Raw genomic sequence first — 27374 nt, 5'->3', positions numbered from 1 at the left:
GGTCTTCCTGGTACACAGTCTATCGCTCTAATCATTAGTTCACTCTTCCCTTCCAAGGGTTCCAAGCTGCAGACCTAGAGGTCCTGAATGACTCTAAAAGAGGGCAGTCAGAGGAAGTAATAGGGCCAGGGTTTCCAAAGGTTCCCCTAAATTGTATTTAAAAGAGGCTGCAATGAGGGTGAAGGAAAAATAAACAGTCTAGACAAAGGAGCAAAATCATACAGGAGTTTATTGACCAACGAGTATAAAATGTGTAAGAGAGATGCAATTTTAAAAAGATCATACGTGTTCCATGCCAACATAATGTTTCACTGACGGGGGTTGGAAGTAAACCAAGCAAACTCTGACACAGCAGCAGCTCAGAACAGCAATAATACAACCTGATCAGGCCACAGAACTTAAGAACCTAAGAACTGCCGCTGCTGGGTCAGACCAGTGGTCCATCGTGCCCTGCAGTCCGCTCACGCGGTGGCCCTCAGGAGCTCAAGAGGCCTGCACCCAAACCAGCGCTGTGAACTGTGACCACCAAGAGGTCAGATCACATCCAGAGGCTTCACATAATAATAATTCTCATTATTACAAGTCCCAGTCTACATCCAATAATAGGAATCGATATACAAAACCATACGAGCAGTACATCCACATGAAAAAAAACCTACCTAGCACTGGTCAAATTGCTAAGAATGTATTTCATCCCAAGTGGGGATCCTACAAAAGCAATATCTGTTTGCTGAGGCTTCGCATTAGAGAAGTTCAAATATCTTGAACATATCCTGGTGGGATCCTTTGAAAATGCTTAGCATTTTATTCTCTAAAAGCAGATTTGTACATTTGTACCCCAATGAAGGCAATGTTGGGTTCTTTTGACGTTGGGTCGCTTTTCAAAGGTATTTTATTTATTGAGATTTATTAGAAGAGATTCTCTCAAAGCAGTGTGTGGCAGGCCCAGCTGAATATCAAACTTACCATTAAGGGAGTGGTCTCAAACTCAAACAAAATAGGCATTGTAGGAACTGTCCTTAACTGGTTCAAAGACTTCCTACAAAATAGGCAATATCTTGTTTTCAAAAAACTGACAAGCGTTCTGTGACATACTGCAAGGATCACCGTTATCACCAATTTTCTGTAACCTTTTTTATGAGTTCACTAGGCCATTAACAACAATGAATGCAGATGCAGATGATATTCTTCTACTCATCCCAATTAATCGAGAATCTAATGACACAAAATACAGATCTGGGCCACATCCAACAAACTCAAACTAAATGCTTACAAAACCAAAGTTCTATGGTTTCATAACACTGCACACCTGGTTCCTTTTGTCCTAAGTCTAATCTTAGGATCCATACTGGATATTAACAAGATGTCCAAGGTTCTTAGAGTCATACTCGACTCCATCCTATCGTACAAATCTCAAGTATCCAACCTAAGGAAGAAAACCTTCAACAATATGAGAAGAATAAGACTTATCAGTCTCTTTTTTTCAAGAGCACCACTTTGCCGTATTGATGTAAATGCTTATACTGTCCCAGCTGGATTATTGCAACTCCCTCTATGCGGGTCTACATTCTACTCTCTTAAACAAATTACAGATGATTCAAAGCAAGTGGTCAGACTGATATTCAAACTAAAAAAATTTGACTCCATCTCACCTTACACTGGCTGCCTATCAAAATTCATATCATTTTCAAACTATCATGCATAATGTTCCAAATCATATACACAAAAAGTGCAGAACCACTCATAAACTTATTTGTCAATTCCTGGCCTACATCAACCAGAAAATTGAAATTGCTTCAACTGCTCCTCCCGTCTCCCAAGAGGGTTAAATACAAACACACATTTGACTCACTCTTCACATATCTTGGCACCAAGACCTGGAACAACCTTCCAACAGATATTAGGATGGAAACATTCTACAACAGAGTCTGCAAAAAATTAAAAACTCTCTTCTTTGAAAGCAAACACACTGTAGACAAATAACTAATGTCACTAAATCCCACACTGTACTCAAGTGCTACACCAGTAGAGTTGTAGAACCTTCATTCTCTCATCCCTATTTCTCTCTTCATAACTCTGTCCTCCTCAGAACATACGCAGGTAAAGCTAGACTCAGTTAGGGCTCAGGTCCTTGACCTAGGGGCTGCCGCGGGAGCAGACTGATGGGCACGACGGACCACTGGTCTGACCCAGCAGCGGCAATTCTTATGCTCTCAAACTGCTATAATATAGCTATACATTCTGTAATTCCTTATATTTTAAGTCACCTTGAAACTGTTTAGGCCTAAATACTAGATTAGATTAGAATTCTTCTAATGTGAGGCTTTGGTGTTAAATTATTCCTTTCAAATGACACCCATTTGGGATGTAATAAACGCATAGCAATTTGGAGATTCAGTGGCATACCTGGCTTGACAGCCATCCAGGGTAGAGCACCCCTTCCTCTGTGGCCATCAGCTCTGCCCCAGAACAGGAAGCTGATGTGAGAGGAAGCAGATGGCTATATGCATACAGACCACATCCCTGCAACCGCTCCATGCAACCCCCTCCCACTGTCAGCACCCCGGGCAGATTGCCCACACCATCCCGCCCAGGGCATGCTAGAGCACAGCTAAGCTACAAAGGAGAAGTTCCACATCTGCGCTAAAATCCAAAGTACACATCATCTACTCAAGTCCTCATTCCGCTTCCTCTAGAATGGTTGTTTCTCCCAAAATGCTCTGGAACCCTCCAACCTGAAAGTGATCTGTGCAATAAGAAAACTGTCCCATACCACTGGTAGGATACCCAGCAGTCACTGCATGATCAAAATCATTTCCCCCATAAAAGCCCCTCCACATCTCACAGCACTAAGTGATTTTAAACAAAACTTCTTTGGATAAATCTAGAGGAAGAGCTTCATAGCAGCAGCGTGGACCAACAGGTTGACTCCGCTGAAGAGGACAGAGGTCATCGCATTGGGCAAAGCCAGGAATGCCCTCGGAGCTGTTAAGAAAAGCAGACAATTAATAAACTGTAATCCCTTCTGCTTCCACAGTGTCTGATGTTTTTCCCCCCTTAGAAATTGCAACTCAATGGGCCCAGTGGATCAACTGCTGTAGCTTAGTGCTGTGGAATTAAACACTCTGGACTTTTTGCTCTATAAGCAAAAGGAAACATAGAAACATAATGGCAGATAAAGGCTAAAAGGCCCATCCAGTCTGCCCATCCGTAGTAACCATTATCTCTTTCTGTCTCTGAGAAATCCCACGCGCCTATCCCATGCTTTCTTGAATTCAGACACAGTCTCTGTCTCTACCACCTCTTCTGGGAGACTGTTCCATGCATCTACCACCCTTTCTGTAAAAAAACATTTCCTTAGATTACTCAGGAGCCTATCACCTCTTAACTTCATCCTATGCTCTCTCATTCCAGAGATAATGGAGAGCAAGATTCATAGATGAAATCATACAAAAATAGAAGATAGAAATGGGAGTAAAATCTACCTTAAGAGAACTGAATCTATGAGAAACACATGAACCGATAACCCCACCTGATATGGGCAGGTTTCAGCTATTGGCCTGCATCAGAAACGTAAACAATTAGACAATGGAATAGAAGAATAGAAAAGGAATGCATTGCGAATGGGGCCTAAGATTCTGGTTGGCCTTATGCACCTGGGCCAATCAGGGCCTAAGGCCCCTCCCTGGTGTATCCCACGATGCACCAGGAAGGGGCAGGCCTGCCATTCGTGAGAAGTTGGCCAACCAGCTGGAGGCAGGAAGGATGCCTCTGGCCGGCCAATGTTTTAAGGTAGGGGGGTTCCAGGGGAGTTGGTGGGTCCGGAAGGGTGGAGGGAGCTTTGGGGGGGGGGGGATTTCTAGCAGGGGGTACTGAGCATCCCTTTTGTCGGCAATGTGTGGGGGTGGAGGGAGTTCCAGCAGGAGGAACTGGACCTCCATCCTGCCAGTAGTTTTTGTGGAGGGGGGATGAGTTGCCGCTAAACTTATCGCGGCAGGGAGATCCCTTGAGGCAATAAGCTCAGCAGCAACCTGATTCTCTAACCGGCGCCTGTGACATGAACGCCAGTTAGAGAATTGGGTTATTAGGCAGGGGACGCGATTCTCTATAGGATACCCATGTGCGATTCTCAAAAGCCTCTTAGGCAGCTTCTGCGACCAGTCCTAAATGCCCTGACGCTGCCCCAGTGCTCATAGGAATTCTATGAAGATCAGAGCATTTAGTGTTCCAGGCCATGGTAGAAACGTCTAACCACAGATTAGTAAATGGGGGGATAAGTGCTTTACCCTCTAGGTCTATAAAAAAATAAATGGCACCCAATTTAGACACCGATTGGCAATTTCAGTGCCAAAAAGAAGGGTGTGCACTAAATGGGACCAAATTTGGCAATGAATTTGCCCTTTGTACCTAACTTTCTATGACAAAAAAAGGCCAAGATGGGGAATGTCATGATAATCAGCACACAAGTCCGGTTGTAGTTGGGGGTTTTGGGACTCTGAAACTCAACCGGTTGGTGTCCTCTGCTGCTTAGACCCAGCCTTACACTCAGTCCAGTTGTATTCTCTGTTTGTGGCTCCTGCCAAGTATCTTATTTCCGATTTCTGCCCTTCCTCTATCCCTTCTGCACCTCTTACCTTCTTACCGCTTTCTGGCCTCCTTGAACCCCACCCTGAGCTCAATATTTTCATCTTTTGAAATGGCAGCTAATTATAGGGTGGTCCAGCGCAGACATTTCATTCATTTACTTGCTCAACTCTCTTCTGTTGCCTCACTGTCCCCATGCATATGATTCCATCACGCATTTTGCGCAAACATTGGTGCCAAAATTTTCTAAGTATATTTAACCTATTACGCTATTATTGTGTAAAGCAGCGTATCTCAGACTGTGTGCCTCCTTGAGATTCCAAGTGTGCCACGGCACACTGAGGAAGAAGAGAGGTGCCTGCCAGCTGACTTCCCTACGTGGTACAGCGCCAGCACTGCCTGATTCACTGAAGGCCTGCCTGCATGTTTCCCTCTTCTCTCTAGCGCCCTCCGGCTTCCCCTCTGGCCTCCCGGTCTCACCTTTAAAACTAATTACAGCAGCCTGCAGAGGATCGCCAGTAGGTAAAATGATTTTATTTTCAATATGGTGATTGAAATGTGTCAGTTTTGAGAATTTATAGCTGCTGTGTATATGAAAAATGAATGGAGAAAATTGCATTACAATTAGAAAAGGGGGTGGGCTCTGGGACAGAGCTTAGGTGGACCTAGGGAGGTCTGTGGTTGGGGTTCTTAGTTCATATTTGTTAGACTGAAGTAGTTGAGAAACCCTGCTCTGGCAATCAGCTGGTGCCAGTGCCTCTCCTTCCCTGCTGGCACCCCCTACTGGCGTCTCAGGACCCATCTGGAGGGCCTCTGCACATGCGCAGACATCGATGTGTGATGTCATCATGGCGACGTCCGTGCCTCGAGCCGTGGCCACCACCTTTAGTGTACCCCGGCTCGAGAAAGTTTGAGAGACATTGGTGTAAAGGCACCTACTTTCCTTCATAGGGGAGTCTGCAAAAGGTCCCCCTCCCTTAATTGAATTCCAATCTTACAAGGAGCTTTGTACCCAGAAGTGCACCTGGTATCAGTTTATTCTATAAAAGAATGTAGACGCCCACTTCCTTTCTTGAATAGAAAAGGAACCACCTAATATTTAGACAGAAGAGCTTACGCCAGTCATAGAGCCGGAAGAGGGGTTAGTAACTAGGGGCCGAAGGCACATAACATCCAATATCCTAGACATTAACATGCATCAGTTAGAATCCCGCCCATGTTCTGCCCAACATCCGTCCAGGTGTGCATGCTCTATGAGATCCTTTAATTAGGGTGTACTAACGATTAGTCCAGTGATTTTCCACTTTTTTCGCTCTAAGAAAAGTGGAAAATCACTGGACTACGAGATTGACCCAGCTTTGTTGGGTGGACTGAGAACTTTTCAGCGGCCTCTTGTATATCCACGGGCTACAGGGCACTTAACACACACTAATTAATCAAAGGTCCCTTGTGTGAGCCAAGTGGGTCTTTACAGAATAGCACTTAACCAGAATATCGTCACTTATTGACGTGTGTGCAAATATGCCATTATTCTAAACATCCATGTGTTAAAAGGGCATGTGACTGGTAGCACCTCTGTTACAGAAATGCCTCCACAATTTATCACATGTGATTTCATGTCGTTATTCTTTCAAACAGAGTGTTTGGGAACCAGTCCATTCAAGCCCCCCGCTCCCCTCCAGAGAAAAACCAGCCATATGGACATAAACACACACACACTCCACATGCTTTCCCTGCTTGTAAACCTTCCCAATGGGCGTTTTTTACAACACTGAACAACCAAACTCGATTCAACATCAAAACCAAGTGCCAATCCTAAGGCAGAGTTCACCAGGATTGCAAGTCAGATTTCTTACCTGCATGGTTGCAAGCGTCTGGTTTTCCCCCTACAAACAAATATAACAATTTTAGCAATACATAGCTGGAGTATTTGCATTTCTGCGTTTATAGCGAGACTGCCATTATTAAGGTTGGACAGATTCTGCACTCGATCAGCAAATGATGGCCGATCTTGCAGGGCCCAACAGTCACAAGCAGATCGCTATTGAACCAACATCCAATAGCACCCCAGATTTCAAGAGGGCTTACATCTACATGCATATCTTTGGATCATAAGTACTGATAAATATGCTTTACTTTCGATCCAGAACAAAAAATAATGCCCAATATCATTAGGAGTAGAAAACTAGATTTGGTGTACCGAATAATCTCCTGCTGAAAATGGGGTTGACTGGGGACCCTTTACATTAGACATCCAAGCACCCTACCGTTAACGTCAAGAAGACCATTACTTAGGCTCTCTTGATAATCTTGTCGCACTTAAATCCTCGAGAGGGCAACTGAATTGGCATTAGCCAAATTCTATAAAGGGCTGCTGGACATAACTGTCGTTTAAATAGCTAAGCCACAACTGACCCCTGAGTAGGGGCAGTTCTACTCATATTGCCAAGCTCTGTAAGTAGCTGATCATACTTACCACCTAAGTAGGTGCAGTTATAATTACTGCATGTTTTCCCTGTGCTGGTCAGTACAAACGTGTGGTCAGCACTGTTGAAGTCTGTTACATTGAAGACCTCGTAAGTGGGGACGAGCACTTCATCCTCCGTCCTGAGATAAGCGTAGTCTGCAATGCAGGGCCCAAGGCAAGTTGTTATTGTGAAGAAAGTGTCATTGCCAAAAAATCTGGCCACATCTTTGTTGCGGGAGGTGGAGGTGAACTGTCCAAACCTGACCTTGCTACCGATTCCCAGCGAGGGTACAAAGTGAATGTGCTTAACTCCCCTGTACACAGTCTTGCAGCCTTCATAACAATTGTTCTTCAGGACCTGAAGTGCTCTGGTCACATAAAAGTGGAGAGTTTTGAAATCAAACTGGTCCATGTAGTCACGTTCAGAATAACCAACCATTCTCACAGCTTGATTCAGCTGGGAATAAAAGGAACCTGTATAGACCAGTACTGCTATCCCGTAATTATCCTTAAAGCCCACGGGTAGTTTGAGGAGGGTTTTTTTCCTTGCCTCCCACTCTTTCGTTGCATTCTCCCATGCTTCCTTAAGTTTCCTGTTCATGTCTAATTCTTTCTGTAGTAAACCTGTAGCTTCAATCTTGTTGTCCATCCCTTCTTCGCAACTATTGTATTGATCATCGAAAGACAGTGGCGCCATGTCTAACTCTACTTCAGTCTCTTCACATCCCACCTGAAAAATAAGAGTTTGGATTTCTGCTCTATGTTTGTTTTTTGTTTTTATTGTTTTAATTAATAGCCTTTCAGTAAACCTTTCATATACTGAAAGGCTAGAGAAACTGGGGCTCTTTACCCTGGAAAAGCGGAGACATAGAGGGGACATGATAGACACTTATAAAATCATGAAAGGCATAGAGAAGGTGGAGAGGGACAGATTCTTCAGGCTAGCAGGGTCATCAAAAACAAGAGGGCATTCAGAAAAACTGAAAGGAGACAGATTCAAGACGAATGCTAGGAAGTTTTTCTTCACTCAGAGGGTGGTGAACACCTGGAATGCGCTTCCAGGAGGGTGATAGGACAGAGGACAATAATTGGTTTCAAAAAGGGATTGGATGACTTCCTGAAGGAGAAAAGGATTACAGGGTATAGATAGAGGGTTACTATACAGGTTATTTAATGATTAGGGTATAAACAATTTAGGTGGTGGAGAACTTACAGGTCATGGACCCGGGGTCCGCCGCGGGTGCAGACTGCTGGGCATGATGGACCCCTGGTCTGACTCAGCAGAGGCAATGCTTATGTTCTTAATGTAACCATTCCACCGCCTCCAGTGTAGAGACTCCATGAGAATAATATACTTATGCTTCACTATAATATCACTAGTTGCAACTCATCCAAGTTGGTTAACCTAGCCCCCTGAGATAAGAACATAAGAAATGCCGCTGCTGGGTCAGACCAGTCCAGCAGTCCGCTCTTCCGGCGGCCCTTTGGTCAAAGACCAGCGCCCTAACCGAGACTAGCCCTACCTGCTTACGTTCTGATTCAGCAGGTCTTGAATCCCTAGAGGGTGTTTTCCCCTAAGACAGCCTCCGGAAGAGTGTTCCAGTTTTCCACCACTCTCTGAGTGAAGAAGAACTTCCTTATGTTCGTACAGAATCTGTCCCCTTTTAACTTTAGAGAGTGCCCTCTCGTTCTCCCTACTTTGGAGAGGGTGAACAACCTGTCCTTATCTACTTTGTCTTGAATCCCTGGAGGGTGTTTTCCCCTATGACAGACTCTGGAAGAACGTTCCAGTTTTCCACCACTCTCTGGGTAAAGAAGAACTTCCTTACGTTCGTACAGAATCTATCCCCTTTCAACTTTAGAGAGTGCCCTCTCGTTCTCCCTACCTTGGAGAGGGTGAACAACCTGTCCTTATCTACTTTGTCTTGAATCCCTGGAGGGTGTTTTCCCCTATGACAGACTCTGGAAGAACGTTCCAGTTTTCCACCACTCTCTGGGTAAAGAAGAACTTCCTTACGTTCGTACAGAATCTATCCCCTTTCAACTTTAGAGAGTGCCCTCTCGTTCTCTCTACCTTGGAGAGGGTGAACAACCTGTCCTTATCTACTAAGTCTATCCCCTTCAGTACCTTGAATGTTTCGATCATGTCCCCTCTCAATCTCCTCTGTTCGAGGGAGAAGAGGCCCAGTTTCTCTAATCTTTCGCTGTAGGGCAGCTCCTCCAACCCCTTAACCATCTTAGATGCTCTTCTCTGGACCAGGATCACCTTCCACCGAGTGCACACAAATGGCCCTACACCAACTAGTAGATAATATAATACATGTAGTACTCAATGTAGAAAACTGGACCGCACCCATCTTGCTGCTGAACCTCTGTTTGCATCTCTATATCAGTAAGTTGTTTAAGGGAGTAGGAATATCTAAACTAATATAAAGGGCCTTAAGACAGTTTTGTATATTTTATGCTTTTATCCTAGGTTTGCTTCTCACTGAACTGCAAATACTTTTCTTTTTTTTTTCCAATTCTTTATTCATTTTTAAAAAATTTACAATAAGTGTAACAGCATTTATAAGATTTTAAACTCAAATACAACACTTAATATTCTGTTAAAATCCATTTCAGAATTTATCCCCCCTCCCCCCTAATCAATTACATTCTTTAAATTCAAGAAAACCTACTATAAACCCCATTCCTATATAGCTTATTTAATATTCAAATAAAAAAACCTTTCCCCCCTCCCCCCATCCTGGATGTGCATTTTTAAGGAGAAATATAATATTCATTCATTACAATATTTTGTTAATGGTTCCCAAATCTCCTGAAATTTTCTAAAATCCCCCTGCTGTGTGGCTATTATGTGACATAAAGAGTTCCATCAGAAACTGTAATTGAGTCTTTTCCAATTTTTCCAATTACTCGTAATCTACTGTATGGCAACCCCTGTCATAATAAGTAGAAGCCTGTTATTTTTAGATGATATTTGGCTCTTAGCCCTCACTGACATGCCAAACATCACAGTATCATACGATAATGTCACTGGATTTTCCAACATACAATTTATTTGACCCCATATTGATTTCCAAAAAGCAAGAATCAATGGACAATAGAATAACAAATGATCTAATGTCCCAGCTTCGAGATGACAGTGCCAGCATCTATTTGACTTAGAGCTATCTAACTTCTGTAAACGCACCGGGGTCCAAAATGCTCTTATGTAAAAGAAAAAAACCATGTTTGTCTCATAGATGCAGACACTGTACATCTCATCCTCCAAGACCAAATTCGTGGCCATTGAGATGCAGTAATTTGATGCTTAATCTCAATGCTCCAAATGTCCCGAAGACTAATCCACATACAGTATACTGATTACTAAGATTTTTCCATTCAGGGAACCCTACCTGAATGGCCTGCTTCAATTGCAACCACTTATAATTTTGTGATTTATTAAGACCATATTTGTGTTGCAATTGTGAAAAGTCAAGCAGCTTACCATCAGAAATAACATCATCTAAAGTGCATATACCTGCCTTCATCCAATATTTCCAGATGACCTTAAATCCGCCAATTTGAATCTTGGAGTTTAGCCATAGGGTCTGATATGTTATTTAAGTATTGAAATAGGTGTTAAGTTATTAACATATCTTAAGGTTTTCCATGTATCTACTAATATTCTATTTTCTTTATATAACCTAGGCATTTTGATACTGAGAACATGGTTTAATCTCAGAGGAAACATGAGTTGCCATTCCAACGTCAACCAATCTGGGAACTTTTCCATGAGCTCTGGAAGGATCCAAAACATACCTTGACGCATAATATAGGATTGATGATACCTATAAAAATTAGGAAAATTTATCCCACCCTCCATAATTGGCTTTTGTAAAGATACTAGAGCAATTCTTGCAATTTTACCCAGCCAAATAAATTTTGTAAGAATACTATTTCATTTTTTATAAAAGGACCCCGGAAAAAAACTGGCAGCATTCCCATTTGGTAACAAACCACAGGCAAAATCATCATTTTAATAGTTTGAACTCTTCCCCGCCAAGACAGATGTAATGGATTCCAAAGCTCACACATTTCTGTGACCTTCTGTAATAAAGATTTTTCATTTACTTTCATTGTCTCTTCCAGTGTATTTTTTATCCAAATACCTAGATATTTTATACCTTCTTCCAAATACTTTTCCATTTATAGTGAAGCATTTGCTGATGAAAATATTTTAAGGTGACAAATTTCCTTCTTGTTCTCTTGGTTGAGATAATTGACTAACTTAAAAGATATGCCAGGGGTGGGTGGAAAGACGACTAAAGCCTGTAATCCATCTAATGCCACATTTTTCATGTTCTAGGACTGCAGCAGCTACGTTTAGAGACTATGAGACCATTTAACTCACCAAACCCACCACCCGTCCATTTGTCCAGAGAGGCGTCCTCTGCTCTTAGCAGTGCCCCAGAAAAACTAGTACTGCGGTACATCACCCTTCCCCTTCCTATTGTGTAAGACCCTTTGACTTTTTCTTTTATTTGAATATTGCATTTATTCCACTTCCCCCCTTTTGCGTCTTTTTTTTTTTTTATGTGTTCTAGTGATTATATGTCCGAATATGATTTTTTTTTCTATCCCCCTATGTTAGTAACAATTTTTTTTCTTATAGTAACCGCCTAGACGTAATGATAGGCGAAATATCGAATATTTAATAAACTTTTGAAACTTGAAACTACAAGTATACTTCATGCACTAACATGTTCTCCTGTTCGTCTTTAAAACGTTATTTTGAGAGATATTTTGGAATATGGGCAATGAGAAAAAAGGGTATGGCATTTAGCTCCACAAAACTTCTTTTGCAGGGCATAAGGAAAATTGTGACCATTTTTTAACCAAAAGAAGGAACTATCCATACAAAAATTGGAATCTCAGGACCTGCATAAAAATGTGGGTCAATCATATCACTTGACTTTATGTGAATTCCTCCCCTGCATAATGGTCTCAGTCCTAATAAATTACCTGAGGGAGAAGCAGTAGGATCACGGCACAGAGGGAGGCGCAGGCAGCTTTAAGAGACTTCATCCTTACTTTGAGACAGGGGTCCAGCTGCAAAAAGAAATCACCCCAAAGCATGATGAGAAAATGCATTTTGTGCAAAGAAAAGGGACGTCCTCTCCAGAGAGTGATGATTTAAGGGTGCACAGAGCCACACAAAACTGACAAAAGAAATGGTGATGGAAGCAAAGGACAGGTTCTCTGTAAAGAGGTAAAAATAGCAACAGAATTTAACATAATTCTTATATAGATAAAAGTGTAAAACCAGTTCAAAGGGCCTGATTTTATAACAGGAAGTGCTCCTGGCATCTGTTTATCTGTGAACTTAAAAAACAGTCACCAGAACCAGCCTCAGGAGTGCAAACATCCCAATAGATAGGTTTATTCTTACTCCGAAGTTGGTGTAAATATTTGCACGGCCTCTACAGACGCAATTCTGCATGCGGAGCGCCTCTCCCAAGATGCCCGTCTAGAATACAGGGCATTTAGGAAACCCAAATAATCAATGCCCACCAAGATTGGTTTTCAACAGAATGAGATTTCCTTCAACCAGACACTTTTCCAATTTCCAATTTCCTTCAAATATCCAAATGACCTTTGAACACTGATCAGATTCTCACAATTGCATATGTCATGGTTCTTTTTTGTTTTTATTCACTTTCTAGCCGCCTTTGTTTTCCCCATACGCTTCTGCACATGTCGGTATTCCCACGTTTCTTATCCCCTTTCCACTTTTCTTTCTTATTTTCCTCCATTCCCCTCCCCTTTGCTGATTCCAGTTGGGATCCATCTGGTTTTAACGGAGATTTCGGCAGTAGGAACCCAAGCGCAGTACCGGGTAGAGCTTTGGATTCTTGCCCAGAAATAGCTAAGAAGAAAAAATTTAAATTGAATCAGGTTGGGCAGACTGGATGGACCATTCGGGTCTTTATCTGCCGTCATCTACTATGTTACTATGACACCATGAAGGGCTGAATCTCGTCTTTCATTCTCCTTTTTCCTCACTTACTTCCAACTCCTTTGCACATTTCACCATACGTTTCATTTCACTATTATAATAATAATAATAATTTTATTTTTTATATACCGCCATACCCATAGGCGATTTATATCAATTAGATTAGGATCTATGTTTTCAAGCAGATTTACAAACAAATAAACAATTATGTAACAAGTCATCATTGTTTTATATTACCGATAACTTGGATCACACAACCAGCTCCTTTCACTAAGGTCCGCTAGTGGTTTCAGCGCACGCTAGACACTAACGCCTCCATAGAGCTTGCGTTCGTATTTTTCATTTAGCGCCTGGTTTACCTTAGTAAAAGGAGCCCAATGTATTTCTTCACCACATTTCACAATATTCTGTAATTCTGCACAATATTGTTCCAATTTCAACAGAACTTGGATCACACATTTGGCTCTTTTCACATTATTCCCGGCTGTTACCAACTTCATTCACATATAGATTTTAATAATTTTATTCATACATATTTAATTGTTCAAATTAGGCCCTTTTGGATACAAACTGTTTTATGACTATATTTATCTTTTTATGATTGTTTCTTAAAGACTTGCAGCCTCTTTTGCAAAAGCAACAGCCCCGAAGCCCTTTAAATCTCTAGGGCCTTTGGGGCCGCTAGCACGGCTTTGTAAAAGAGGCCGTTGGTATCTTGGACATCACCACTGCAGTTTTATATGCATTTTCTTGAACTAAAATACAATGAGATGCCCTCTGGACCTCTGCACAAATACGGGACCAATCATCCGCAGAAAACTGGAGACGAAGGTCCCGTTCCCAATGTAGTTTGAAAGGAAGGGAAATCACCTCCCTACCCCTCAAATATTTATAGAGAATGGAAATCGGTCTCGGCACTCTACCCAATAACACCCATAGATTTTCTAAATGTTCAGATCCCTGAGGATTCCCCTTATCCCAACCAACTTGGCGCATTGTTTTGATGTTTTTGTGCACCGCCTAGAAGGCTTGATTGGGCGGTATAAGAAATTTTAAATAAACTTGAAACTTCGTATGTTCTTAAGCAGAATAGAATAACACTGTTTACCTTCCATCACAGATCAATGTTTAAATGACAGAGGGAGTAGGATGGTCAGCGAAGATTAGAGACAAGAAAAGATCCGACCACACCTCGAGAGTTATGAAGACAATGAAACTGAAAACTGGTTTTTGTAATCAGGGAGCCATGTCTACATTCATGATGTTTGAAGAAGAGGAAGCTCCTTCAGCACACTTCCAAACCAAATCAGTTCTTTGGAGTCTGACCTGACTTTCGCTTGGGCAATCAGTCAGCTTTGATGGGAGACTGGGAGAGGAGCTGGTGGCAAAGGGAGACAGGAGTGTGGTGCACTGGTTAAAGACTCAGTACCCTGCAGTTATGGGTTCAAACCCACACTGCTCCTTGTGACCTTGGGCAAGTCACTTAATCCCCCCATTGCCCCAGGTACATTAGAAAGATTGTGAGCCCACTGGGACAGACAGGGAAAAATGCTTGAGTACCTGAATAAGTTCATGTAAACTGTTCTGAGCCCCCCTAAGAGAACAGTATAGAAAATTGAATAAATAAATAAAGAACCAGATGATCAAGGAAATACAGAAAGATTCAGAGAAGGCTGAACATGAGGTCGAGAAGACAGGGAAGAGGAGAGTGAAATAGAAGAGGGAACTGGCAGCATCCGGGGAGAGGTTTAAGGTTCTATTGGCTCAGATACCTAAGACCCCTTCCATAGGAGGGACCTTATGCAAATTGGGCCAATAAGAGTCTTAAGCCCCTCCCTAGCCCATCCCAGGATGCACCAGGGAGGGGAAGGCCTGCCATTTTGAAGTGGTGAGGCTATTGGCTGGATGGAGTAGGCATCCCTCCAACTGACCTTCATGAACAAGGTAAGGGGGTCATTGGTGGCACGACCGTGGCAGCAGGAGGGAGTGGGCATCCCTCCTACTGCAAGGGGGGTGCATGTGTTTGTTGGGGGGGGGGCATCCCCCCCCTCCCATTCCTGGGGGGATGTCGGGGAGGTTGTTTGATAGCAGTGGTGGGAGGAAGTGGGCATCCCTCTTGCTGGGAGTGTCAGGGGGAGGGGGCAAAATTTTCTAGCAGGTCTGAGCTGTTGTAGCCTCACTTTCCTGTCAATGCCTGAGCAGAATGTAAGGCTACAACAGCTCAGATCTGCTGGAAAATTTTGCCTACAAATGTAGGACAGCGAGGTTAGGGAATCACCCAGTTATAATAGAGAATCGCCCAAAGTGGTTGTTTAAATATTAATGCCAGGAAGCTCGGAAAAGACCACGGGGAGCCCTTTTGAGAATTGTCTGGTAGAATACTTCCACGCTAAACTTCCTGGAACCGGTTTAGTGACTGTTGTTAAAAGCAGAGTGAGTTTTGAGAATCTTCCCTTGTCTGTGTGAAAGGGGAATCTACACCTGGATCTTGAAGGCAAATCCCTTTCCCCTGGAGAGAACTAGTTCCGTGGAAAAGAATGAGGAACACAGTAACACAGTAAATAACGGCAGCAAAAGACCCACACGGTCCATTCAGTCTGCCCAACAAGGTGACCAGAGCCTCGCCCACCATTCTATGTAGGCCTGGGTCACCCAATTTTAAATGCTGGCTATGAAATCACCACCATGCCAACCTTGATGGGGATGATATGTGGTGTATTGTGGACAAGTCTGCCCTCAAATGGCCTCCATTCCTCAATGCTGGATTTGGATCCCAAGCGGGACACAGACCGTATAAATTTGTAGAAGACTTGGAGTTTTAAATGTTATACTTTTTCTTAAATATCATCTTAAAACTATCAGATTAAGTTGGCATTTCCAAGATAGGGGAGGCATACTATGAACAAGCAAACAGGATGCTAGGAATTATTAGGGAAGGTGTGGTAAATTAGACCAAGAATATTACAAGTATAATGCCTCTGTGTTGCTCCATTGCATGACTTCATCTTGAATATTGTGTTCAATTTTGGTTGTTATATCTCAAAAAAGATATACGACCTCTTTTACAAAGCCACGCTAGCAGCCCCGAAGCCCATAGAGAATTAAAGGGCTTTGAGACTATTTCCACGCGGCTTTGTAAAAGAGGCCAATAGAATCGCTTGAAAAGGTTCAAAGAAGAGCGACCAAGATGATAAAGGGGATGGAATTCCTCTTGTATGAGGAAAGACTAAAAAGGTTAGGGAAAAGAGACAGCTGAGGGGAGATATAATTGCAGTCTACAAAATCCTGAGTGGAGTAGAACGGATCAATTTTTTACTTCATCAAAAATTACAAAGACTAGGGGACACTCGATGAAGTTACAGGGAAATACTTTTAAAACCAATAGGAGGAAATATTTCTTCACTCAGAGAATAGTTAAGCTCTGGAACGCATTGCCAGCAGATGTGGTAACAGCGGTTAGCATAGCTGGGTTTAAGAAAGGTTTATGCAGGTTTCTGGAGGAAAAATCCATAGTCTGTTATTGAGACAGACATGGGGGAAGCCACTACTTGTCCTGGATCAGTAGCATGGAACATTACTATTATTTGGGTTTTTGCCAGGTACTAGTGACCTGGATTTGCCTCAGTGAAGATGGGATACTGGGCTAGATGGACCATTGGTCTGACCTAGTAAGGCTATTCTTATGCTCTTATACTGGATTAACTTAAGGCATTTTATTTCACTAGGTAATAAGGAGGTATTTATATGAATCAGAAACTACCAGTTTCTACCAGTAGATGGCAGAATTGTAACTATAAATAAGGAAGAGGGAGGTTAAGGGAATCCTGTTCTCTAAGACAGGAAAAAGGGGAGAAAAGATCCAAAGAGAAAAGATCCCCTGTTATCCTCTCAGAGAAAGGAGGAGGGATAGTTTGATTATTAAAACAATATAAGTAGAGAAGGATGTTACACTCTGGGTTAATCTTTATATCATGTATATGATTCCTTTTAAGTGGAACTGATGATCTTGGTAACGTCTTTATTTGAACAGGGTGCAAAAAACTGTACTGGACTATAACATGGGCCCAACACGGGCCATGTTTCGGTTGTAAAAACAACCTTCTTCTGGGGTCATAAAAACAATAGACAGTACTACTATACAATGCCAAAACTGTATAAGAAAGTACCGCTAATAAGTGCACGCTTGACAAGCGAGCTAAGACTTCTGCTCGACCAAAGAGGTCTTGTAGAGTAGTTCCGTCTATTGTTTTAATGGCCCCAGAAGAAGGTTGTTTTTACAACTGAAACACGGCCCGTTCAAATCAAGGTGTTATCAAGATCATCAGCTCCACTGCTTGTTTTGTTTTCCTTTTAAGGGAATTCACCAATTCTTTTTAGATGGTTTGAAAAGATTTTATTTCTTAAGAAAATTTGTTATGAATATGTAAAGAAAGTTTAATTAAATTACATTAAAGGATTGAACATACAGTATTTTAAAACCAGAAACACTAGCCGTCAAGCCCTGAAACATTCAATACCTGTTTCACTTTCCTTTTTTGGTTAAAAATGTTTACAATAAATTCCTTTTTCTGTTACTTTTTCATATATGAGTTACATTAAACAAGAACATAAGAATTGCCACTGCTGGGTCAGACCAGTGGTCCATCGCGTCCAGCAGTCTGCTCCTGCAGCAGCCCTTAGGTCAAAGACCAGTGCCCTGAGTCTAGCCTTATCTGGTTGAGCAGGAACTTGTCTAACTTTGTCTTGAATCCCTGGAGGGTGTTTTCCCCTATGAGAGCTTCCGAAAGAGTGTTCCTGTTTTCCACCACTCTCTGGGTGAAGAAGAACTTCCTTACGTTTGTACAGAATCTATCCCCTTTCAACTTTAGAGGGTGCCCTCTCGTTCTCTCTACCTTGGAGAGGGTGAACAACCTGTCCTTATCTACTTTGTCTTGAATCCCTGGAGGGTGTTTTCCCCTATGACAGACTCCAGAAGACTCCAGAAGAGCGTTCCAGTTTTTCACCACTCTCTGGGTAAAGAAGAACTTCCTTACGTTTGTACAGAATCTATCCCCTTTCAACTTTAGAGAGTGCCCTCTCGTTCTCTCTACCTTGGAGAGGGTGAACAACCTGTCTTTATCTACTAAGTCTATTCCCTTCATTATCTTGAACGTTTCGATCATGTCCCCTCTCAGTCTCCTCTTTTCAAGAGAGAAGGGGCCCAGTTTCTCTAATCTCTCACTGTACGGCAACTCCTCCAGCACCTTTAATTAACTGGTAACCAGAGGACTTCAGTTTAAAACATCAGATAAGTATGGCTTTTTTTTTTTTTTTTTTAACATGTAAAAGGGGGTGCTGAAAAGTTCTCAGCCCACGTTTCACGTTTATTTAAAAAAAATTTATACTGCCTAATCAGACTTCTAGGCGGTGTACATCAGTAAAAAAGTGTTATGGAAAGTATATTTAAAATTAAAATAAAATACCTGAATTAGTAAGTAAGAACATCACTAGGGAAAGTTAGTTGAACAAACAGGTGAACACGACGAACGCTGACAAAAGGAAAGGGCGATCGAACTACAATCATGAGAGAAAAGAAGCATAAAAGGGACAAACAAAAGGCAGGGAAAGAACATGATCGGAAGGCGTCGTTTTGGCCTTATAAGGACAATTATAGTCCAAAGGCCTCGGTAAACAGAAATGTTTTCAATTTTGATTTGAAGTGATTTAGGGTTCTTTCTTCTTGTAGATAATTTGGTGTGGCGTTCCAGAGGGAGGATGCGGTAACAGAGAAGAAATTAGATCACATGGTATTAATATGTTTTAGAGACGGAATAGTGAGGAGATTTTGTGTGACTGAACGAAGAGATTTGAGTGGAGTTCCAAAAGCTGAAAGGTTTTGTTTTGGAACGTTAATCTCTTACTACATTTGAAATCTTACGATGCTGAAACGGGGTTCCTAATCGGGACTTCGCTTCAATGGACTACTACTATCTAGACCAGTGGTTCCCAACCCTATCCTGAAGGACCACCAGGCCAATCGGGTTTTCAGGACAGACCTAATGAATATGTATTGAGCAGATTTGCATGCCTGTCACTTCCATTATATGCAAAACTCTCTCATGCATATTCATTAGGACTAGCCTGAAAACCCGATTGGCCTGGTGGTCCTCCAGGACAGGGTTGGGAACCACTGATCTAGACCATATGCATTGAGACTCTTTAAGAGATGGTTTATAGCTATGCCTGTTTATTGAAATAAATTACAAGGGTATACAGACATCTTTCTTGCATTAAGCTTTAACACAGGGTTCTCCAATGTCCGTCCTCAAGGGCCGCAATCCAGTCCGGTTTTCAGGATTTCCCCAATGAATTTGCATGAGATCTATTTGCATGCACTGCTTTCATTGTATGCTAATAGGTGTCATGCATATTCATTGGGGAAATCCTGAAAACCTGTTCTGGTGGACACCCCTTTGTAACTCCCCCTCCCTCCCCCCTTAGTTTTCTCCTTTTGCAACTGCTGTACAATCTGATGTTTGCATTCGAAATGAATTACTGCCTCGCTGTTTGGGAAAATGCTTCGGGACACGTCGCTCCTTGAGGAATTCTTTCAGAAAAATAATTCATTTGTGTTTCTATAACACTTTCATTGTACAGACAAACTAATCTTGAGCCAGGTTGATTTAAGGTAAACTCATTCCAATGATCTTTTTTTAATTTTCATAATCCACAAGCCTACAGAGTTCCTGGAGCAACGGCATTCATTGCAGGCTATACACCAATTATTAATTCACTCTTCATCTGCAGTGTCTTTTTTTTTAAACCACTATTAGCATTTTATTTAACGGAATTAGCCCTAATTTTCTGCTGCTACTGTCATACAAGGACATCAAGTGGTTGAATAGAGAGCTCTTGTGTGTTAGGAGCCATCGACTCAGGTTCGAGTCCTAACGACTTGATGAGTTAAAGATCGAAAAAGGCGTCAGTCAAGTGCTAGTCTGACGAGGTCATCAGCGTCATCCCCACAGCAGTAGTCAACATGTTCAGCCACCTAGTTGCAGGCCGTCCTCTTTGCCTGGTTCCTTTGATCTTCCCAACATGATGTCCTTCTCCAATGATCTTTCTCTTCCGACAGTGTGACCAAAATAAGTCATAACTTCATCATTTGGGCTTCAAGTGACATAGCCGGTCTGATCTCTTCCAAAATTGGTCGATAGCAAGCATAGAATCCTTCAAATGAGTCAATCCTCTTCCTGCCAGCTTTTGCGTCCGTAATTGACCACTGAGAAAACAAGTGCATGGACCAATCTGATCTTACTTTTCCTTACAAACATCGTTCTAAAACACGACCTCACTAAGGGGTCCTTTTACTAAACTGCAGTAAAAAGTAGCCTTAATGCACCCTTGCGCATGTTTTTCCCACACACTTTGGTCCCTTGTACTGCAGCAGTAAAATGACAGATTTTCCAATGTTTGCATTAATGGCCACGCACTAGGAAAGACAAGAAACTTTCTATTTTGAAGAAAGACTTGCCTTGGTCGATTTAGACATCCCCCTTGTCTTTCCTTGTTCTTAAGACGAGAGGCTCTTCTGTTTGGCCTGCTTCCATTAGCACACCACCATTAAAAGAAATTACCACCGGAGAAGAATCGGGGTCATACGAAACCAGACCTCAGTTCGGGTTGTGTGATTTTATTTCATCCATGTGTCAGATATTATAATAAATAAAGTAAATGTAGTCAAGTTCAATCAAGCAATAATATGTTCTGTTCTGGCAGAGTTTGTGTGAAAGTTGTTCAAATCTTGGAGCTACGAGGGGAAAGAAAGGGGAGGGAGGGGTTTCAGAAGTCATGTAATTTGCGGATTTCCTTATACGGTTCAATAAAAACTGTTTTAAATCAAAGAAATTCCTACTACTACTATTTATCATTTCTATTGCGCTGAAAGGTCTACGCAGCGTTTTACATTTAACATGTGATAGACGGTCCCTGGACAGACTGACATCATCTTCCAAAGAAAACTAAAAACCCATCTGTTCAATGCTAAATCTCCTTTCCCTTCCTCCTCTCTCCCCTCTTTTTCTCTCCCTCTTACCATCCACCTCCTCTCTCTCCCTCCTCTTTCTCTCCCCTCTTACCTCTCTTTACAGTCGCCTTGAGCTTGTATAGGTATGAGCGACGCACAAATAGAAGATTAGATTAAATATATAGGGATTGGGAAGTTTCATACAGAAATGCCTCCTCTAAGAAAAAAGAAAAAGTATTTTTAGGATATGGTTAGCAGACACTATTTTGGCAGTTACGTCCCCCAGTTTGCCATTTTAAGCTGTAGTAAGTACACAAAAGCAGCCAAAAGATCCATGTGAGGTTTTATATCCCATGAATCTGTGTCTCAATTTTGCTACTAATATTGAGAAGCAGAGGACGTCGGAGATCACATCGGCAGAGAACTTCTTAACAAGCTCTTTTCCACAAATCAAAGTTTTTGCAATTACAGATGGTTTCAACACCACAGATGTAGGCACAGTTTCTCCCTGAAGCACTTCTGCAAACGAGACATGTGCGTGACTCGACACAGATGGAAATGCTGAAGGGAAATTTTTTGATTTATGAAGGATCTCCCAAACCACACCATCTCTAAATCTACGCATGTCCATTTCTTACAAATACTTTAGCACAGTAGGGTTCAAAAAAGGGATTGGATAATTTCCTAAAAGTCCATGAGCCATTATTCTTGAAGATACCCCCATCCCACAAGTTGAATCCCACCAATGGTTCATCTAGCCCAGTAGCCTGTCCTCACGGTGGCCAATCCAGGTCACTAATACCTGGCAAAAACCCACAGAGTAGTAACATTCCAGTGGCTTTCTCCATGTCTTTCTCAATTGTCCAAACGTTTCTTAAAACCAGCTATGCATTCCAGAGCTTAACTGTTCTCTGAGTAAAAAACTATTTCCTCCTATTGGTTTTAAAAGTACCATATTTCCCTGTAGCTTCATCAAGTGCCCTCTAGTCTTTGTAATTTTTGATGGAGTAAAATGTTGATTCACTTGTACCCATTCTACACCCCTTGGGATTCCACTCAGATCTTCCCTCAGCCATCTCTTTTCCAACTTCTTTCCTTCTTTCTAATTGGTTTTCAATCAGGTACTCGAGCATTTTCCCTTTCTGTCCTGGTGGGCTCGCAATCTAACGTACCTGGGGCAATAGGGGTTTGAGTGACTTGACAAGGGTCACAAGGAGAAGCACGGGATTTGAACCCACAGCCTCAGGGTGATGAGGCTGTAGCTCTAATCACTGGGACACTCCATTAGTATTTCCTCATATGAGAGGAGTTCCATCCTCTTTATCATCTTGGTCGTTCTTTGAACCTTATCTATTTCCGTTATATCTTTTTTGAGATATGGCAACCAGAATTGAAGAAATACTCAAGGTGAGGTCGCACAATGGAGCGATACAGAGATATTATAACATTCTTAGTCTTGTTTACCATCCCATTTCTAAAAATTTCTAGCATCTTGTTTGCTTTTTTGGCCATTGCCACACATTGGGCGGAAGGTTTCATCATACTGTCTACCCAACAAAGACTAGGGGACACTCGATGAAGTTATAGGAAATAACTTTTAAAACCAATAGGAGGAAATATTTATTCACTCAGAGAATAGTTAAGCTCTGAAACTCATGGCCAGAGGTTGTGGTAAGAGGCAGCGGTTAGTGTAGCTGGTTTTAAGAAAGGTTTGGACAATTTCCTGGAGGAAAAGTCCATAAATGTTTGCTATTGAGACTGACATGAGGGAAGCCACTTCTTGCCCTGGGATCAGTAGCATGGAATATTGCTACTATTTGGGTATTTGCCAGGTACTACTGTGTTTCCCCGAAAATAAGACAATTGTCTTATATTCATTTGGGGCCCAAAAAAGGCACTAGGTCTTATTTTCGAGTAGGGCTTTTTTTTTCATGTACATGATCATCTCTCCCTTCCTCTCCTTCACCCCAATTCTTTCTCTTTCCTTTCCCCAACATGTGCAACATCTTTCCTCCCCTCTCACCCATCCCCTTGTGCCTTCCCTCTGCAGCATCTTTCTTTCCCTCCCTGCCATGCCCTTGTGCAGCAAAACCCTTGCCCAGCTTCCATCCTTCCCTCCTTCCCATCCCTCGTGCATCAGAACCCTTGCCCAGCTTCCATCCTTCCCTCCTTCCCATCCCCCTGTGCAGCAGAACCCTTTGCCCAGCTTCCATGCTTCCTTCCCTCCCATCCCTCATGCAGCAGAACCCATAAGCACCCACCGCCGCCCCCTTATTCAGCTCCCACCCTTCTTTGCTGAGTTGGTCATGTGGGAGGAAGCTTTTGCAACAAGGATAAGAAGTGTGTGTGTGGGGGGGGGGGGGAGGGGGGGAATGGCTTCTTGTGGTGTGAAATAGGGACGTCTACGAGTGTGTGAGTGAGCCCAGAAGACGGAGGGCCTGCTCTATGACCAGAAGAACTAGCCATCTGCCTACAGGTGTGAAATTTAGAAGTCAAGGGGGAAGGCGGATTCAGGGGTAGTAACGGGTGACATTTTCTCCTATGTCTGCACTTACGGGGGTTTAGATGTAGGATGGTATGGGGAAGGCAGAGAGAGGGGAATGGGATGGTGGGGGGAGGATTTGTGCTGGATCAATCTGGGTGAGCAATGAGGGAGGATGAGTGGGGGAGATTTTTACCTTACAGGTTCAAAGCTTGACCACACCTCAAAAGAGACTAATTATATTTCGGGAAATGACATGGCTCGAGGCACAAGTCGTTTTCTGCAGGAGACACATGTCCCGAGAAAGCTGGAGGTCCCGTGAAACATACACATTTCCCATCTGTTGTTTCAGGAGAGGGAAGGGATTTGATATACAGTGAGTACAGTACTCTCTTTCTGTGGTTACAATCACAAAGGTTTCCATATCATATAGGGAAAGGGATTGGGACTTGTACAAGCCACTCAAAGCAGTTCAAGTGTTTTCCCTAAAGGCACTTTTAATGTGGTGGTATTTCCATTTGTCCTTTCAATGATCACCTGATCCCTTACCACCACCTGCCTTGTAAGCAGGAAGGACTCACGTGCTAACCACATGCTTATCGGTTACTGTGTGATTTGTGTTGCCTATTTTACTGTTCTGATTCTTTCAGCATTCCTAAAACATTGTTTAGTCAGAAATAAAAAGAACAGAAACAGGGATCCTACCTGGAACTATCCTAACCCTTATCCATCCCACTGCAGTAGCTCTGATTAAAGTTATATGAAAACCTGATTCCACCACCAGGACAACTTAGAAGGCCTTAAAGCAGACAGCTAAACGTGATCAGGGCCAGTCCAAAGATATTGGATGATCTTTAGCTGTGCCCCTCTTTTCTATTTTGAACCTTCGGTTGTGCTGTGCCCCCCTTCCCCCCTCCCTCCTCCACACACACTACACACGGACATCAACCCACCTTCCCCCTAAACCCTGCCCCCCAGTTAGCCAACTTCTCATCTCTTCTTTCCTATCTCCATTCCACATCCAAGATTTCCTCTGTGACCCCTTCGGAGCTTATGGATTGCTTACACCCCTTTTCTTTCTCACTCCCACTGTACAGGCTCTATAAGGAAAGACCTGCACAGAAGCGCTGCTGTATTCCACCCTCCTTCAAGGCAGACTTCCTGTCAGAAGGGGGCTGGGACAAAGCAGAGCTTCAGTGCAGTCCTATGCCCACAGGCTCCACATAGCGCTGATGGAAGGAGAGAGGAGGCACTAGAGCTGTGCCCCGCCCCCAAATTCTGCAGCCCTAGGCAGCTGCCTAGTCCATCTAGAGGCTGTCAGCCCTGTAGGGAGCTTTTCCTCAGCTAAAATGTAATAGTCCATATACTGAAGCAACATTCCCTGAAAGCATCTCTTGTTCCTTCAAACAAAAACCAGCTCTTCAACTGTTTGTGTACAATTATTCTGCACAAGTTTCTCACCAGACATCGGTCACGCCAAAACACTCTTGCTACAGGCACAATCACAGCAGCATCAAGGCAGTTCCCGCCTGATCAGTTCAACCTACAAAAAGCTCCATCTAGCCCAGTGTCCTGCTTCCAATGGTGGCCACAGCGTCAACTAGGAAGTAGAGAATGACACGGTGACAAAATTCATCACCGTTCCCGTCCCCGCGGATGTCATTCTTTAAGGAGAGAGGGAAGAATCAGAGTATGAATGGCCACAACCACTGACCCGCAAGCTTTGCTTTGAAGAATGCTGGTGTAGAAGGACTGAGGTTGAAACAGACACTACAGAATGACAATCTCTGGTATCCAGAGCAGATATTATGATGTCATAATGCCTAAGAACCAATCACATCAGTGATGTCACAATGGCTTCATTATCCTTGGCTCACATAAGAATCAGAGTATGAATGGCCACAACCACTGACCCACAAGCTTTGCTTTGAAGAATGCTGGTGTAGAAGGACCGAGGTTGAAACAGACACTACAGAATGACAGTCTCTGGTATCCAGAGCAGATATTGTGATGTCATAATGCCTCATTCCACCAGTGCCTAAGAGCCAATCACATCAGTGATGTCACAATGGCTTCATTATCCTTGGCTCCCATAAGAATCAGAGTATGAATGGCCACAACCACTGACCCGCAAGCTTTGCTTTGAAGAATGCTGGTGTAGAAGGACCGAGGTTGAAACAGACACTACAGAATGACAGTCTCTGGTATCCAGAGCAGATATTGTGATGTCATAATGCCTAAGAACCAATCACATCAGTGATGTCACAATGGCTTCATTATCTTGGCTCACATAAGAATCAGAGTATGAATGGCCACAACCACTGACCCTCAAGCTTTGCTCTGAAGAATGCTGGTGTAAAAGGACCGAGGTTGAAACAGACACTACAGAATGACAGTCTCTGGTATCCAGAGCAGAGATTGTGATGTCATAATGCCTCATTCCACCAGTGCCTAAGAGCCAATCACATCAGTGATGTCACAATGGCTTCATTATCCTTGGCTCCCATACGAATCAGAGTATGAATGGCCACAACCAATGACCCGCAAGCTTTGCTTTGAAGAATGCTGGTGTAGAAGGACCGAGGTTGAAATAGACACTAGAAAATGACATGGGATTATTTCCCGCGATTATCCGCGGGGATGGGAACGGTGACGAATTTTGTCACCATGTCATTCTCTACTAGGAAGCCCCTTCTGTGTGCATGTAACTCTGTCCTGTACATAAGAATTGCCACTTCTGAGTCAGACCAGTGGTCCATCATGCCCAGCAGTCCGCTCACGCGGCGGCCCTCTGGTCCGAGACCAGCATCTAACTGAGACTAGCCCTACCAGCGCATCTTTCTTTTGTCTGGATTTTAGAGTTTACACTGCTTAGCCCTTCTCTGTCAATTGGAGCACTATGGCAAGTTTTAAATAAACTATAAAGCCCAAATCAGCACCGCTATGGGGCTACGCGTCGATAAAACAGCCTCACAAAACGTACAGCACTCGCCATGTAGATCTCTCATTCAGGAGCTCTGCAAATGTACAAGCGTAGGGTTACCAGATGTCCGGAATTACAGAATATTTATAGCTGCTTGAGCAGGGGAGAGTTATGAACGGAGTCATAGAGGTTCTATGACTGTACATGAGTTTGGGATTTAGTGACATTAGCTCTAAATTATTTTTATTGAATATAAGGAAATCATTTATACAAACATCAAAGATCAGATTTAAACAATTTCAACTACGATTTAGTGACATTAGATATTTTGAGTTGGTTGTCTGCTTTCAAAGAAGAGACTTTCTCCGTGCTGAGGAAAAACCCACACCCGGGGCTTCCCCTTCAGAGAGAAAACACAGGACATGCGTAGATTTACAAGATTGAGAGCAGGCAGAATGATCTGAGATGCTTCAAATGCTTAGAGGGGAGGGGTGGAGGAAAGGAGAAGGGGTCAGCTGGGAAAAAAAGACCCCAGATCTGCTTCGAAGCCCCACCATGGCCAGCTGTTCCTGCTGTCAAATACCCAGATGAGATTCATTAAGAGCGAGGAGCTGGCACATCTTACCCGGAGAGTTTCTGACAATGGCTGGGCCTGGCAGTCCCGCTCTGGGCCCCAGACGCTGGCACAGATGGCAACGACCACAAGGCACTTCCTCTCTGCTGTAAGAGTCACCTACCCACTGCCAGCACATTGCTGTGTTCAGGAAGGGTCGGTAACTGAAAAACAATTTCGTAAGCATGGGGAGGAGGTTCCTCCCATTTCAGATCAAGCTTTGGGGACAGGATCCAGCTGAGTGTGGTGCCTCTCGTGTTTCATGGCACTCTGCCAGCTGCACACTCTGCTATGGGTTC

The 27374-nt window shown here is 43.0% G+C and overlaps 1 protein-coding gene across 1 annotated transcript; it reads right to left on the bottom strand.

Moving 5' to 3' along the window:
* Positions 1-211: 211 nt before the first annotated feature.
* LOC117362552 (ecto-ADP-ribosyltransferase 5-like) lies at positions 212-27374 on the bottom strand. The gene is made up of 5 exons (XM_033949091.1): positions 27088-27374; positions 12059-12145; positions 7061-7781; positions 6441-6470; positions 212-2985 (listed from the first exon to the last, which is right to left on the bottom strand). Exons 2-5 carry the CDS (start codon positions 12119-12121, stop codon positions 2885-2887), a joined length of 915 nt encoding a protein of 304 aa, XP_033804982.1. The 5' UTR covers positions 12122-12145; positions 27088-27374; the 3' UTR covers positions 212-2884.

The sequence above is a fragment of the Geotrypetes seraphini genome, chromosome 6 (genome assembly GCF_902459505.1).
Source record: "Geotrypetes seraphini chromosome 6, aGeoSer1.1, whole genome shotgun sequence".
Classification (NCBI taxonomy): domain Eukaryota; kingdom Metazoa; phylum Chordata; class Amphibia; order Gymnophiona; family Dermophiidae; genus Geotrypetes; species Geotrypetes seraphini.
This window is presented reverse-complemented; position numbering and strand designations above follow the sequence as displayed.

Coding starts and splice junctions, on each gene's coding strand:
- LOC117362552 (XM_033949091.1), bottom strand. CDS start 12,121: ATGAAGTCTCTTAAAGCTGCCTGCGCCTCCCTCTGTGCCGTGATCCTA. Junction 6,471..7,060: donor TAACTGCACCTACTTAGGTG/GTAAGTATGATC, acceptor ATTTGTTTGTAG/GGGGAAAACCAGACGCTTGC. Junction 2,986..6,440: donor AGACGCTTGCAACCATGCAG/GTAAGAAATCTG, acceptor TTTTCTTAACAG/CTCCGAGGGCATTCCTGGCT.